This window comes from Scyliorhinus torazame, chromosome 29 (assembly GCF_047496885.1).
Source record: "Scyliorhinus torazame isolate Kashiwa2021f chromosome 29, sScyTor2.1, whole genome shotgun sequence".
Taxonomy (NCBI): domain Eukaryota; kingdom Metazoa; phylum Chordata; class Chondrichthyes; order Carcharhiniformes; family Scyliorhinidae; genus Scyliorhinus; species Scyliorhinus torazame.
Window position 1 is genome coordinate 35,894,747 of NC_092735.1, and position 15,221 is coordinate 35,909,967.

Here is a 15,221-nt window from a genome sequence, read left to right on the forward strand (position 1 = left end):
ACCTCTTTTGTGAACCATGGTTCCCTCACACGGCCTTTTCCTCCCTGCCTGACAGGGACATGCCTATCAAGGACACGCAGTATTTGTTCCTTGAACATGCTCCACTTTTCATTTGTGCCTTTCCCCGACAGTTTCTGTTCCCATCTTATGCTCCCTAATTCTTGCCTAATCGCATCATAATTACCCCTCCCCCAATTATAAACCTTGCCCTGCTGTATGGCCCTATCCCTCTCCATTGCAATAGTGAAAGACACCAAATTGTGGTCACTATCTCCAAAGTGCTCTCCCACAAACAAATCTAACACTTGGCCCGGTTCATTACCCAGTACCAAATCCGATGTGCCCGCGCCCCCCCCCCCCTTGTCGGCCTATCCACATATTGTGTCAGGAAACCCTCCTGCACACTCTGTATAAAAACTGCCCCACCCGAACTGTTCAACCTATAGAGGTTCCAATCAATTTTTGGAAAGTTAAAGTCACCCATGACAACTACCCTGTGACCTCCACACCTATCCATAATCTGTTTTGCAATTTCTTCCTCCACATCTCTATTACTATTTGGGGGCCTATAGAAAACTCCTAACAATGTGACCGCTCCTTTCCTATTTCTAACTTCGGCCCATATTACCTCAGTAGGCAGATCCCCTTCGAAATGCCTTTCTGCAGCCGTTAAACTATCCTTGATTAACAATGCTACTCCTCCACCTCTTTTACCACCTTCCCTACTCTTACTGAAACATCTATACCCCGGAACTTCCAACAACCATTCCTGTCCCTGTTCTAACCATGTCTCCGTAATGGCCACAACATCGGAGTCCCAAGTACCAATCCACGCTCCAAGTTCACCTACCTTATTCCGGATGCTCCTTGCGTTGAAGTAGACTCAATTCAACCCACCTTTGCCGGTACACTCCTGCGACCTTGATACCCTCCTCAGTACCTCACTACTCTCAACACTGGCTTCTGGACTATAGCTCGTTTTCCCAGCCCCCTGACAAATTAGTTTAAACCCCCCCCCCCCCTCCGAAGAGCCGTAGCAAATTTCCCTCCCAGGATATTGGTGCCCCTCTGGTTCAGGTGCAAACCGTCCTGTCTGTACAGGTCCCACCTTCCCCAGAATGTGCTCCAATTATCCACTTTATTTGTCAACTTTTGAAGGAGTGTGACTACTTGGACTCGGTTACTGTAGAATCAATAATCACACTCACCAGATGTAAGTCTTGATAGTCAGACAGGGAGAGCAAAGGCCAGATAGAGACTTTGACGGAGAAACAGGAAGTAAGACATACAGCAGGCAGACAGATAAAGAGAGTGAAGAGAGGCTATATCGACAAACAACCAAATAAGTAGCAAAAATACCCAAACTTATCTGGAGATAGATATCTAGCGAGAACTGCATGTAGCGATGACGAGACATGGATGTGTTTTGTCCGCACTAAGTTATCATTTTAAGTTTCTGTTGCCTCTACCCTGAAAGCCAGGTAGCGGAATTTGAGTTTGTTTTTCCCATTTAGTTAAAAGTCTCCCTGCTCGTGTCGCCAATACCCTGGTACCGGGAGGCGAGGCCGCACTGAGCACCGCCCAGTCTGGTCTTGAATTTTTAAGGCCATTGATGTCGGTGACTTTCTTTCGACCTTTCGAACCAGTCGCTTCTGGAGAAAGGTCAACAATACGCTCCGCTCGCTGGCAACACCTCTCTCTCAACTCCTGTTCAAACCAGCCAGAATTAATCTCCTCTGTGTGCTTCCTGCAGGTGGGGAACCTTGGCCTGCTCTTCATGCTCCTTTTCTTCATTTATGCGGCACTGGGAGTCGAGCTGTTTGGCAGATTGAGTAAGTGACGGTTTGAAGCTTTCGATCAATTGGTACAATCGTCGCGTGGTTTTGGTACCGGTCCAACAATCAGGAACTCGTGAGTTCAGAATCCTGCCGTTGACAAGTTGAGAAACTGGAGTCAGGGAGTGGGCTGGCACTGAGTGACGTGACCAAGAATGGTTAGGTTACATCTCTTGTTCGATAAGGTACCAAAGCACAGTGGTTAGCACTGTTGCTTCACAGCGCCAAGGTCCCAGGTTCGATTCCCCACTGGGTCACTGTCTGTGCGGAGTTTGCACGTTCTCCCAGTGTCTGCGTGGGTTCCCTCCGGGCGCTCCGGTTTCCTCCCACAAGTCCCGAAAGACGTGCTGTTAGATGAATTGGACATTCTGAATTCTCCCTCTGTGTACCCGAACAGGCGCCGGAGTGTGGCGACGAGGGGATTTTCACAGGCACCTCATTGCAGTGCTAATGTAAGCCGACTTGTGACAATAATGAAGATTATTATTATTAGATGGTATTGGGGGTGGTATATTAGCAGGGATAGAGAGGATTGGCTAACTGATAGAAGACAGAGAGTTGGGATAAGAGGGGTATTTTCAGGATGGTGACCTGTAGCTGGTGGGGCGCCTCAGGAATCGGTGCTGATGTCACAATTAAGGGATTTGGGGGTCCTCGTGTCTAAATCACAAAAAGCTAGCAGGCATGTTCAGCGGGTAATTGGGAACGCAAATGGAATGTTGGCCTTTATTTCACAGGGAATGGTGTATAAAAATAGGGAAGTGCAGATAAAACTATACAAAGCACTAGTTGGACCACAGCTAGAATACTGTGAACAGTTTTGGTCTCCTTATCGAAGGGAAGATGTCCCAACATTGGAGGCACTGCAGAGAAGGTTCAGTCGGTTGATCCCGGGTAGTGAGGGATTTTCTTTTGAGGACAGGTTGAGTAGGTTGGGCCTGTGCTCACTGGAGTTTAGAAGAATGAGAGGCGACCTGATTGAGACATATCGGATTCTCGGGGGGTTTGACAGGGTTGATGCGGAGAGGTTATTTCTCCTTGTGAGAGAGTCTAGGACCAGAGGGCATCATCTCAGTAAGGGGGTCACCCATTTAAGGCAGAGATGAGGAGGAATTTTTTCTCTCAGAGCGGAATGAATCTGTGGAATTCTTTACCGCAGAGTGCTGTCGAGGCTGGGTTGTTAAGTATGTTCAAGGCCGAGAGAGATTTTTAATTGGTAAGGGAATCGAGGGTGATGGGGATAAGTGGAGTTGAGGATTATCACATCAGATCAGTCGTGATCTAATTCAATGGTGGAGTAGACTCGATGGGCCGAATGGCCTGCTCCTGGTCCTACACCGAATAGTTATGGTCTCAGGGCAGGGAAACTCCATCCCCACCCAGTCTGGCCTCCACACCCAGCCTCATGTTGCCTCGTTTTGTGTGGGAATTAGCGAGCAGCTTTCGACATTCCCAATTGGCAGCTGCGTTCGCTGGGAGTCCTCCTCAGGGAATAACAGCCTCCCCGTGGCTTCGCACCGCAGATGCTGAATGGTGGAACCGACGCCAATTCTATCCAGTGACAGACTTTCCTTTGGCTTTGACTCTTTCCCTTTGTTTCCCAGTTTGTGACGTGGACCATCCCTGTGAGGGAATGAGCCGTCATGCCACCTTCGAAAATTTCGGCATGGCGTTCCTGACGCTGTTCCAAGTGTCAACTGGAGACAACTGGAATGGGATAATGAAGGTAGAAAGCTTGGAGTTTATTTCTTACTTGTAGATGGGCTGATGGGGAAGATGCAGCAGGGTCTCCTGGTGGGATTGCAATTGCTGGAATCCTGCCAAGGCCCAACACCATTGGGTGGGATTATTTGAAAACCATTGTACTGAAAAGCCTGTACTAACTTTGTGTGCGTGTGTGTGTGCATCTGTGTACCTGCGTGTGTGTGCCTGCATGTGTGTGTGTGTGCTGCATATGTGTGCATCTGTGTGCCTGCATGTGTGTATCTGTGTGTCTGCATATGTGTACGTGTGTGTCCATGTGTGTGCACCTGGCTGTGCATGTGTATGCGTCTGTGTGCCTGCGTGTGTGTGTGTCTGTGTGCATGTGTGCGTCTGTGTGCCTGCGTGTCGCCTGTGTGCCTGCATATGTGTGTGTAACTGTGTGCCTGCATGTGTGTGCCTGCATGTGTGTGTCTGTGTGTCTGCATAGGTGTGTGTGTGTGTGCGCCTGTGTGCCTGGGTGTGCATGTGTGCTTGTGTGTGCCTGCGTGTGTGTGCCTGGGTGTGCATGTGTGCGTGTGTGTGCCTGCGTGTGTGTGTGTGCGTCTGTGTGCCTGGGTGTGCGTCTGTGTGCCTGCGTGTGTGTGCCTGGATGTGCATGTGTGCATCTGTGTGCCTGCGTGTGTGTGCCTGCGTGTGCATGTGTGTGCATATCTGTGTGCCTGTGTGTGTGTGTGCGTGTGTGTCTCGGTGGGAGTATGTATGTGCGCCCCTTCATGAGTGTGCACATGTGATGTGTGCATGTTTTGCGTGTAGGTGTGTATGATCACTTTCCCAGCCATGTGATCTTAGTGAGCTTAGACCTCATATCAAAACAAAACATGTGGGTACAAAATTTATCTTTGTGGTGTTTGAGCACAGACATTGGTACAAACAGGTTATTAAATAAAAAGAAAAATTGTCACCTTTAACACTCACAGTGCCTGGATCTAGCCCATCACTATCAGGGTGTCTAGAAGTTGAGGATTGATTTGAGCAGTTCGGTATTCCACAGTCGCACATTGAAAGGGCAGAACTCCAGCCCCACTCAGTGAGCTGGGCAACTGGGGGAAGCTCTCAAGCTAAATAGCACAGACTCGCAAGGTGGTTCAGGGGATCCTTTAGGCCGTGAGTGGTTGGGGGTTAATAGGAGAGAACAGCAGCTCCTGCGACCAGTGAGGGGCCCGCAGTCACGCCGAATAAAACCCCCGGCTCCCACGCTGGAGAATTGCCGGGTCCGTGGCCGTGCATGCAGCGGTCGCGCCGTACAACACGGCGCCGGCGATGCGCGGATCCGACCTGCCAAATAGTGCCTCCCTGGCCACTTCCCACCAATCCCCCCAGCCCTCACGGAAGCCCCCCCCCCCCCACCCGGCCAGCAGCACGGACCCCGGCCGACTGTGGCGGCGCTAGACACAGTCCGCGGCCGCTACGCCGGGTTCCCGCCCGCTGACACCACACGTCCCCCGCGAGGTCGGGAACCTTCAGCGAATGCACCAACGCCGTTCCGACGCGGCGCACGACGTGATGACGCCATTTCGGAGAGGGCGGAGGTCAGTAAACTGGCGTCAAACCGGCGCTGCCCCCGATTTGTGCGTCGGAAGGGATTCTCCGCCCGATCGCCGATTACGATATCGGCGTCGAGGAACGGGGAGTCCCGCCCATCTTCCCTCACGGAATCTTGAGCCTCCTTGCCAGAAAGAAATGAGTGGGTGTGGTTTGCGCCGTCATTCTGGCGGGACGGGGGCCTCATACATCCCACAGGGGGCGACTGCGAGTTCTACACTCCGCCCATTATCCTGACTAAATATTTGGATTTTGCACGTTAGAGGGAGGGGCCCGGAATGCCAGTGGGAAGCATCAGACAGAGAGAGAGTGGGGTCCCATTTCGAGGGAAAATCTTTCCGATAGCTCTGGAACGTCTGTCCTCCTGCTTTCCCCCAATCCCGGCCTCTCCCATTTTTAATCATTCTGCCTTAATGTCCCCATGCGTGGCTTGGTGTTAATTCTTCGCTTGCTCCTCACTCCTGTGTGACGTTCCACTGTGTCAAAGGTGCTATGTCAATGCAGGTTGTTGTCGTGTGACCTCCTTCCTTTCAGGAGAGTAGTGAGAGGAGTTTCAAAGCTGGCCACAGGCTGTGCTCGGTGTGTATCCGTGTCCCGGCTGGAATCTCCGCTTCCGGGATTGCCCGTTGATGCTGGTCCTGCGTCATGGACAAGGTTCACAGAGCCCCAGTTATAGAAAAAAACAATAAAATGCGGGATCCTGTGAGAGAAATAACTTTGCATTTACATTGCTCCTAACCCCTCCTCAGGAGGCTTCACAGCCATTGAGTCACTCTTATATGTGTGGCAACCACTTTGTGCATGGCACGAGAGGCAACCGAGATAATAGTCGGGAAATTAGCTCAATTTTAAATGCTGGGCCTGGTCACCAGGGAGGACTCCCCTAGCTCTTCCTCAAAATAGTGGCCATGGGATCTATCACTCCCACCGGAGAAGGGCAGATAGGGCCTTGGTTTGATGTCCTGTCCAAAAGGCGGCACTTTCGGCAGCGCAGCACTCCCTCAGTACTGCACTGGCAGTGTCAGCACATTCCTACTCAGAACCCAGAACCGTCTGACACAGAGACACGAGTGCGACCCACTGGGCCACCCCTGACGAGCAAGTGAGAGGATGTTTGTCACGAATTACTGTAAAATCCGATCGAAGGCGTTATTCCACTGGCGCACGCCACTCCACCGAGACGTACTGATAACAGTGCAGCTAAACCCTCCTCCCTCTGTGAGCTAGACTGTGAACGTCGACAGCAGATTGTAATCACAGCATTGAAACCAGGAGCTTCCATTAAGATGGACATCGGCCAAATGTAGCTGCCTTCCCCCCCCCCCCTCAGCCGCCCATCACCAAATAGGGGAAGCACGATTCCATGGGGTGTGGCCACCATATGGCCGGGGGAACGGAGACCGAGGGAGTGCCTCACTGTCAGAGGTGCCTAGATCCAGAGGAAGCATTAAACAGAATCACAGAATGCTTCCAGCACTGAAGGTGGCCATTCAGGCCGTAGTGTCTGTGCTAGCCAGGGCCCAGACCTGCCCTTTCAAACAGAGGTAAATATTCTGTCATAACCTGGGGTTAAACAGGTCATGGGACACTTCTGAGACTGGAGGATTGATATTCCCAAATAACACACTCCCCCGCTTGAGGGACGGGGCACTCCGTTCTACATCCTGTATAAAACTGGGGGGCCATGACCTGTGAGCTGGCTCTTGTAGTCGAATAACTGCTCTGTTCTCTTGTTCTGTTGCACTGAACCTTTTTCCTTCGACCCAACCTGTTCTGCTCGGTGTGGACTCCTTTCCCGACCTGGTAATATATTTCTTGGGCGCTATTTCAAAAAAGCGCAGTGGACTTCTCCCTGTGCCTTGAAACAAATATTCACTCCAAAAAACAGATAATCTGATCATTTATGATAATGGCTGTTTGTGAGATCTTCCTGTGCGGTGCTGGCTGCTGCAGTCCCCACGTCTCAACAGTGTCTGTGTTTCAGAAAGTACCTCATTGACTGTGAAGTGACTTTGTGATGTCCCAGGGTCTTATACAGATGCCAGGGTCAGTCTTGTAACCACTCTTTCTTCACCCAGGACACACTCCGCGATTGTTCGAACGATGACCGAGGATGCTTCAGTAACCTCCAGCTCATCTCACCCCTGTACTTTGTCAGCTTTGTGCTGACGGCCCAGTTCGTGCTGATCAACGTGGTGGTCGCGGTCCTCATGAAGCATCTAGATGACAGCAACAAAGAGGCACAGGAAGATGCCGAATTGGACGCTGAGATAGAGATGGAGCTTGCACAGGGCCTGTGCTGCCAGCCATTGAGCGTGCCGGGCCCCGGGACTGGCAGTGGGGCGGACAATGGCCACAAAGGGAATAAGAAGAAAGGAGAGAAGCCAGATCCTGCGAAACACATCTCGCCTGCGCAGGTAATCAAACATTCACCGACAACACTCAAAACACCCGACACCAGCCAGGAGAAAGCAGCCCACTCGACTGGCACCCCATTCCCTCCCTCCGCCTGTGACGCACAGTGGCAGCCGTGTGTACCATCTGTAAGATCCACTGCAGCAACTCACCGAGGCTCCTCAGGCAGCACCTTCCAAACCCACGACCACTACCAGCTAGAAGGACAAGGGCAGCAGACACATGGGGATCCCCACCACCTGGAGGTTCCCCTCCAAGTCACTCACCATCCTGACTTGGAAATATAGCCTCCCTAACAGCACTGTTTGTGTACCTACATCACATAGACTGCAGCGGGTTCAAGAAGGTGGCTCACCACCACCTTCTCAAGGGGCAATTAGGGATGGGCAGTAAATACCGGCCTAACCAGCGACGCCCACATCCCGTGTCAGGCTGGTCCATGAGCAAAAATGAGGAACAGTTGTTCATTTTTACTCACTAACATCACCACCTTGGGCACGATTCTCCGACCCCCCACCGGGTCGGAGAATCGCCGGGGGCCGGCGTGAATCCCGCCCCCGCCGTGTCGCGAATTCTCCGCCACCGGAGATTCGGCGGGGGCGGGAATCGCGCCGGTCGGCGGGAATCCCCCGGCGATTTTCCGGTCCGCGATGGGCCGAAGTCCCGCCGCTGTCAACCCACGTCAGCCGGCGTGGATTGAACCACCTTTGGGACGGCGGGACATGGCGGCGTGGGCGGGCTCCGGGGTCCTGGTGGGGGCGCGGGGCGATCTGGCCCCGGGGGGGTGCCCCCACGGTGGCCTGGCCCACGATCGGGGCCCACCGATCCGCGGGCGGGCCTGTGCCGTGGGGGCACTCTTTTTCTTCCACCTTCGCCACGGTCTCCACCTTGGCGGAGGCGGAAAAGACCCCCTCCACTGTGCATGCGCGGGGATGCCGTGAGCGGCCGCTGACGCTCCCGCGCATGCGCCGCCCGGCAAAGTCAGTTTTGCACCAGCTGGCGGGGCACCAAAGGCCTTTCCCGCCAGCTGGCGGTGCGGAAATCAGTCCGGCGCGGGCCTAGCCCCTCAAGGCGCGGTTCACATGACGCCGCCCCGACACCGGTTCGCCGATTCTCCAGTGATCGGAGAATTGACGCCACTGGCGCTGGCGTGGATGGCTCTACGCAACCCCCCCCCTCCACGGCGATTCCCCGCGCGCGATGGGCCAAGTGCCCACCGAGATAGGCCGAGTCCCACCGGCGCCATTCACATGTGGCCCTACCCAGCGAGATCTCGGCGTTCATGTTGCACGGGGCAGCCTGGTGGGGGGGGGGGGGGGAGGGGGATCTGACCCGGGCGGGGCCTCCACGGCAGTCTGGCCCACGATTGGGGCCTACCGATCAGTGGGTGGGCTTATCCTGGTGGGGGTTCCTCCGCGCCGGGCCCCTGTAGTTCTCCACCATGCTGCGTCGGGGCCGGCGCGGAGAAGGCAACCCATGCGCATGCGCGAACTCGCGCCGACCGTAGCGTGCATACGCGGCCCGAGGCGCCCGTTCTGAAGCGCCCGTATCGGCAGCTGGAACAGCGTGAGGCGCCCCAGTGCCGTGCTGGCCCCCTGTGCGGCGCAGGATCGCTGATCCTAGGGGCCTGTTGATGCCGACGTAAACCGCTCCGGCGTTTACAATGGCGTCAACACTTAGCCCCAGGATCAGAGAATCCCGACTCCTGTATTTACAGAAGCGGACAGAATTATAATGGATAGATGGTTGTCCTGTCTGACTGGAAGGATTGTTTTATGTCTTTCTGTGTGTGACACTGCAGGAGAGTCTGTGGTTAGACAGCGTCTCACTCATCATACGAGATACTTTCGAGAATGAGCTATTAATGATTGACAATCTCTCCGGATCGATCTTCCACCATTACACCTCTTCGCCCAACTGTCGGAACTGTCAACACGACAAGCAAGAGGTTAGCAGATTCTCCTTCGTATCTTTAATCATAGGGGATTAACAGAAAAAACGCCAATCTTCCCGTACTGCACTGTTTGGGAGACATTCCAATGTACTGTAATTGTCTCACTAGAGGTGTGTCAACTGCCTGCGTATTGTCCAATAGTAAAATCATAGAATCCCTACAGTGCAGAAGGAGGTCATTCGGCCCATCGAGTCTGCACTAACCCTCCGAAAGAGCACCCGACCTAGGCCCACTCCCACGCCCTCTCCCCGTAACCCCAGAACCCAACCTAACCATTGGACACTAAGGGGCAATTTATCATGGCCAATCCACCTAACCTGCACATCGTTGGACTGGTGCAAAAAGAATCTTGTCCTTGCTTCTCAGTCTTCTCCGATCTCCATCACAAACTGCCAACTTCCTCCTATCCGCTCCAACTAGGACCACCTGAGATGGTAATGTGCGCAGTGGAGGTTAGAATCGTTCTGAACAGCATGCCGGTTAATTATAGAGCCCGCCATCCACCCATTTTCAGAATATCGGCTGTAAAACTTTGACACGTTTTCAATGCTGTCAAACACTCTTTTGTGACTAAACCCGTTTTGTAGAATCGGCAAACAATAGGGCCCAGGAGGAGGCAATTTATCCTTAAAAGAGCTGCCTCAATTAGCCCCATTTCTCCATAACCCTAAAAATGTAGCCATAGAATTTACAGTGCAGAAGGAGGCCATTCGGCCCATCGAGTCTGAACCGGCCCTCGGAAAGAGCACCTTACCCAAGCCCATACCTCCACCCTATCCCCGTAACCCAGTAACGCCACCCAACCTTTTTGGACACTCAGGACAAATTAGCGCGGCCAATCCAACTAACCTGCACATCTTTGGACTGTGGGAGGAAACCGGAGCACCCGGAGGAAACCCACGCAGACACGGGGAGAACGTGCAGACTCCACACAGACAGTGACCCAAGCCGGGAATCAAACCTGGGACCCAGGCACTAAGAAGCAACTGTGCTAACCACTGTGCTACCGTGCTGCCCCCTTCAAAGTCCCCTTTGGAAAGTTACTATTGAACCGGCCTCCACCCGGGTGTCAGGCGACAGCTTCCAGAGTTTAATAAGTCTCTGTATGAAAACAAGTTTCCCTCGTACTATTCTGCCTCAATGGATGGCATCCGGAATTCCGGCTGTGCTCCCATTTGGTCTCGATCGGATCGGAAGCCGGGACTTGGTGGTGACCCTCCAGCTCTCACTGTGTCTTTTCCAGGTTCACCTTGCTGAGACGGAAGCTTTCTCCCTGACCTCGGACTTCCTCTCGGACAAGTCGTCGTCCGTGGTTTTGGCCGATGACCTGAGCTCGGACGACAGCGCGCCTCAGCTGACCACCAGAGAAAGCGATGAAAAGGTACGAGGAGTGGGAGCCGGAGAGAGTTCTCCCCGCAGCGGCAAGTCTGCCAAGGTGGTGCCAACTTGCTGCCAGGGGTTTGTGCGGTGGGGCCCAAGTCTTAACAGGAACTGGGCTTAAGACATCCAACCATAAGACCGTAAGACATAGGAACAGAATTAGGCCACATGGCCCATCGAGGCTGCTCCACCATTCAATCATGGCTGATATTTTGTCTTCCCCATTCTCCTGCCTTCTCCCCATAACCCCTGATCCCCTTAATAAGACCATAAGACAGAGGAGCAGTAATATCAGTAATCATCAGTAATATCTTCCCATAGCTTGCATTGATATAGCGACTGTCACACAAATGTCCTCAGAGCAGCTTGCACCCAGTGAATTGCTTTGAAATGCAGCGACATGTCACGTGGGCACATAGAACCATAGAGGCCCTACAGAAGGAGGCCATTCGACCCATCGATTCATCAGCGAACATCTGGAAAAGCACCCTACCTAGGCCCACTCCCTTGCCCTATCCCCATAACCCTGCCCAACCTGCACATTCCTGGACACTAAGGGACAATTTTATCATGGCCAAATCACCTAACCTGCACATCGTTTGGACACTAAGGGGCAATCTACATCACCTGCACATCTTTGGACTGTGGGAAGAAACCGGAGCTCCCGGAGGAAACCCACGCAGACACGGGGAGAACGTGCAGACTCCGCACAGACAGTGACCCAAGCCGGGAATCGAACCTGGGACCCTGGCGCTGTGAAGCAACAGTGCTAACCGCCGTGCCGCCTACGGATTGCCTTGCCTTTGTGGATTTCATGGTAATGACGGGTGTGCTTTCTGTTTGCAGGAAGGAACAGATAGTCCTGGTGTTCCTGAGAACGGCAGCGTGGGTATGTTAACAGCGAAGGAGACAGTGATTTGCACAACAAACTCGCTGCCAAACAACAGTTACATCTCACAAATCGAAAACCCAGATTCAGGCCAAACGGTGACAGAGACACAGCCAGTGCCTGTGGAGCAGATTGCTGGTGAGGCATTCTTCCGAGCCCTGCTTTTAATGATCTATCTGCTGTGTAGAACAGTGGCGTTTTGCTGCTGGCGTCTCATTCAGATTGATGGTTTGGTCTTAAAGGGGCCGCCCTCTACCTGACGGTTAGTTCATCTGTCCCGCCCTTGTTTTGGGAAACGAGGTGGTCCGGCGCGGGGAGGTGGCAGGGCAGAGCTCCCTTCATATCTGAGTGAGATGCCGTCACACCGCTCTCCTCATCCTACACGTGTACCTTCCAACTGGGGCCCACGAGTTCCATACAGGATCAGGGACCCGCCCCCCCCCCCCCGATTGGTTCCCTCCCTAACAAGGGGACTGAGATGGACTTTTCCATCGGAGGGACGAATCTTTAGGACCTGCCGTTCGTGAGTAAAGGCCTTCAGCCTTCCAGCAGGGCAGTAATTTGCGAATAACGACGCAGGCGCTAATGCCCCCATCCCTTGGCGAAGGGTCCTGAGGCTAACCGACATGCCCAGGACCACCACCATCACCGGACGCAAGCGGGTTCAAAGATGGTCCGGGTCCCTCTGTAACTCTCCTTACTCTGGACGAATAAAGTGGTCATCCTGCAGAACCCAAACTTTGTATTTTTGTTAATGAATGTGTTCTGACGGCGCGGCATTTTAGTTTGAAGCATTTGTGTAGCCATGTCCTGTAAGCTTTGAACTGTTGACGTTTTTTATCAATTCGTGAATATCGAATCATGAACTGACTGTGAATTCGTGAGCGGGGCTGGATTTGTAATTAGGTATTCATGGAACCCAGTTATATTTTAAGCTGCCCGTTTTGATTACGCTGAAGCAAGTTTTGCTAAGAGATTTTAATGTGTAAAATCCGTGGATAAATGTTATGGCCAGAATCTCATAAATAAAAGTGTCTACTTTTGCAATTTAATTTAACTGAGCTGTCAATTTCACACCAACCATTTGATGTGTGGAGCAGGATCCCATTAGGAGTGGGTAATGGATGTTAATTATCTGCTTTCAAAAGAGCACGGTAAAAGTGCAGTTTGAAGAGACACACTCACCTATTAAGTGGTGATGGTGTCTGGGAGTCGGAGTTACTGTCTTGACATGTATTTTTACATCCATGATATAGTCTGGAGCTATGGGTGGCGATAATGGAGGCAACCAACATTCTTTCCATCACATGACTGACCAGGAATCTCTCCCACTCTTACCACCGACCAGTGGAGCATGTTTGGAAGAGTCGTAGAGGTTTACAGCATGGAAACAGGCCCTTCGGCCCAACTTGTCCATGCCATCCAGTTTTTACCACTAAGCTGGTTCCAATTGCCGGCATTTGGCCCATATCCCTCTATACCCATCTTACCCATACAACTGTCATAGAAGTATAATATTATAGAAGTTACAGTGCAGAAGGAGGCCATTCGGCCCATCGAGTCTGCACCGGCTCTTTGAAAGAGCACCCTATCCATGCCCACACCTCCACCCTATCCCCATAACCCAGTAACCCCACCCAACACTAAGGGCAATTTTAGACACTCGGCCAATCCACCTAGCCTGCACATCTTTGGACTGTGGGAGGAAACCGGAGCACCCGGTGGAAACCCACGCACACACGGGGGGAACGTGCAGACTCCGCACAGACAGTGACCCAAGCCGGAAATTGAACTTGTGACCCTGGAGCTGTGAAGCAATTGTGCTAACCACCATGCTACCGTGCTGCCCTAAATGCTTTTTAAAAGACAAAATTGTACCCACCTCTATTTCTGCCTCTACAGCTCGTTCCAGACACTCACCACCCTCTGTGAAAAAATTGCCCCTCTGGACCCTTTTGTATCTCTCCCCTCTCACCTTAAATCTATGCCCTCTAGGTTTGGACTCCCCTACCTTTGGAAAAAGATGTTGACTCCCTAACTTATCTATGCCCCTCATTATTTTATAAACCTCTATCGATTACCCGGAAGGAAGGATTTTGCGGTTGTTCACTCGACCTGTTTGGCCGTGTTAGGAACGCACCTTCCTTGGCCATCAGGTCCTGGGGTGGGGCTCGAGCTCAGAGCTTCTAGGCTCAGAGGCAGAGATACTACCCACTGCGCCACAAGACCTCTTTCTGGCGACTGTACCAGTTCCTTACATGTCCTGTGGGGGAGCCGGTTAGCTCAGTTGTCTACAGTTTGTCATGATATGCAGACACGCAACCAATAGGTCATCAGAACAGGACACAACCAATGGGTAATCAGGACACCCAGAGGTGGCATTACCACAAGGGGGCACTACACAGCCACTATAAAAAGGACAAGGCACACAGGCTCTGCCTCTTCCACCGGCAGAAACCTAGAGAGCAAGACAGGGTTGATTAACAGCAACATCACACCCTAGCACGTGGTCTAGAGCAAGCTTGTATAGTTAGCAGAGTCGACTGAGTTACTAGAGGCAGATTAGTAGAGTGCCGAACACATTTAGGAGCATTGTTAATCGCTCAACTAAGTACGTTGAACTTATCTCAGAGTCTGGAGCATCTTTCAGCAAAGCCTACATCAAGTAGCAGCTTATGTTACTCGAAGTAACATAACACAACATGGTACAGGAGTGACTGCTCAATCTCCCTAGTTCAACTCAGCAAGGTCAGAGGCAACCAGCTACCGAATCCAGGCAAGATGGACAAGATTAAGGCTCCTCATCAACTCAGGACCACCGGTAATCTTAGTGCTAACTGGCGTTCGTTCAAACAAAAATTCCAACTGTACGTGGAAACATCCGACCAGAATGACGCGACCGATGCTCGGAAGACCGCTCTTCTACTCACCACCGCGGGTGACCATGCAATAGAGATCTTCAACTCGTTTCAATACTCAGAAGGGCAGGACAAACCAAAATACCAAACCATCCTGGAAAAATTCGACAGCCACGAGGTGGACACAAATTAAATATTTGAGCGCTACATCTTTAAGCAGAGGATGCAAGGTAAAGATGGATCCTTTAATAGCTATCGAACTAACCTTAGACTGCTAGCGCAATCCTGCAACTTCGGTGAAATAACTGACTCCATGATCAGAGACCAAATCATTTTTGGAGTCCACTCTGATCCTCTGCGAGAGCAATTGCTGAAAATCAAGCACATGACCTTAAAAGTCGCTATTGAAGCGTGCTCTGTGAATGAGCATTCAAAAAATCGCTACTCACAATACAAAAGTGCCGAGAGTGAAAAACAAGCCTCCCACGAGGTGGAGAGTGTTCAGGCTATCTCCCGGATGCAGCGCCTCCACATCTCCGACGGCAGCCATTTTGTGCGCTCCTCCCGGGGCCCGGCGCATGCGC

The 15,221-nt window shown here is 52.3% G+C and overlaps 1 protein-coding gene across 1 annotated transcript in view; it reads left to right on the forward strand.

Moving 5' to 3' along the window:
* cacna1ia (calcium voltage-gated channel subunit alpha1 Ia) overlaps positions 1-15,221 on the forward strand; it is a 229,704-nt gene that overhangs the window by 196,241 nt on the left and 18,242 nt on the right. Inside the window, 6 exon segments of the mRNA XM_072492567.1 lie at positions 1,754-1,832; positions 3,440-3,561; positions 7,220-7,558; positions 9,358-9,504; positions 10,754-10,891; positions 11,737-11,917. Of these exon segments, the coding sequence (XP_072348668.1) occupies positions 1,754-1,832; positions 3,440-3,561; positions 7,220-7,558; positions 9,358-9,504; positions 10,754-10,891; positions 11,737-11,917 (1,006 nt within the window).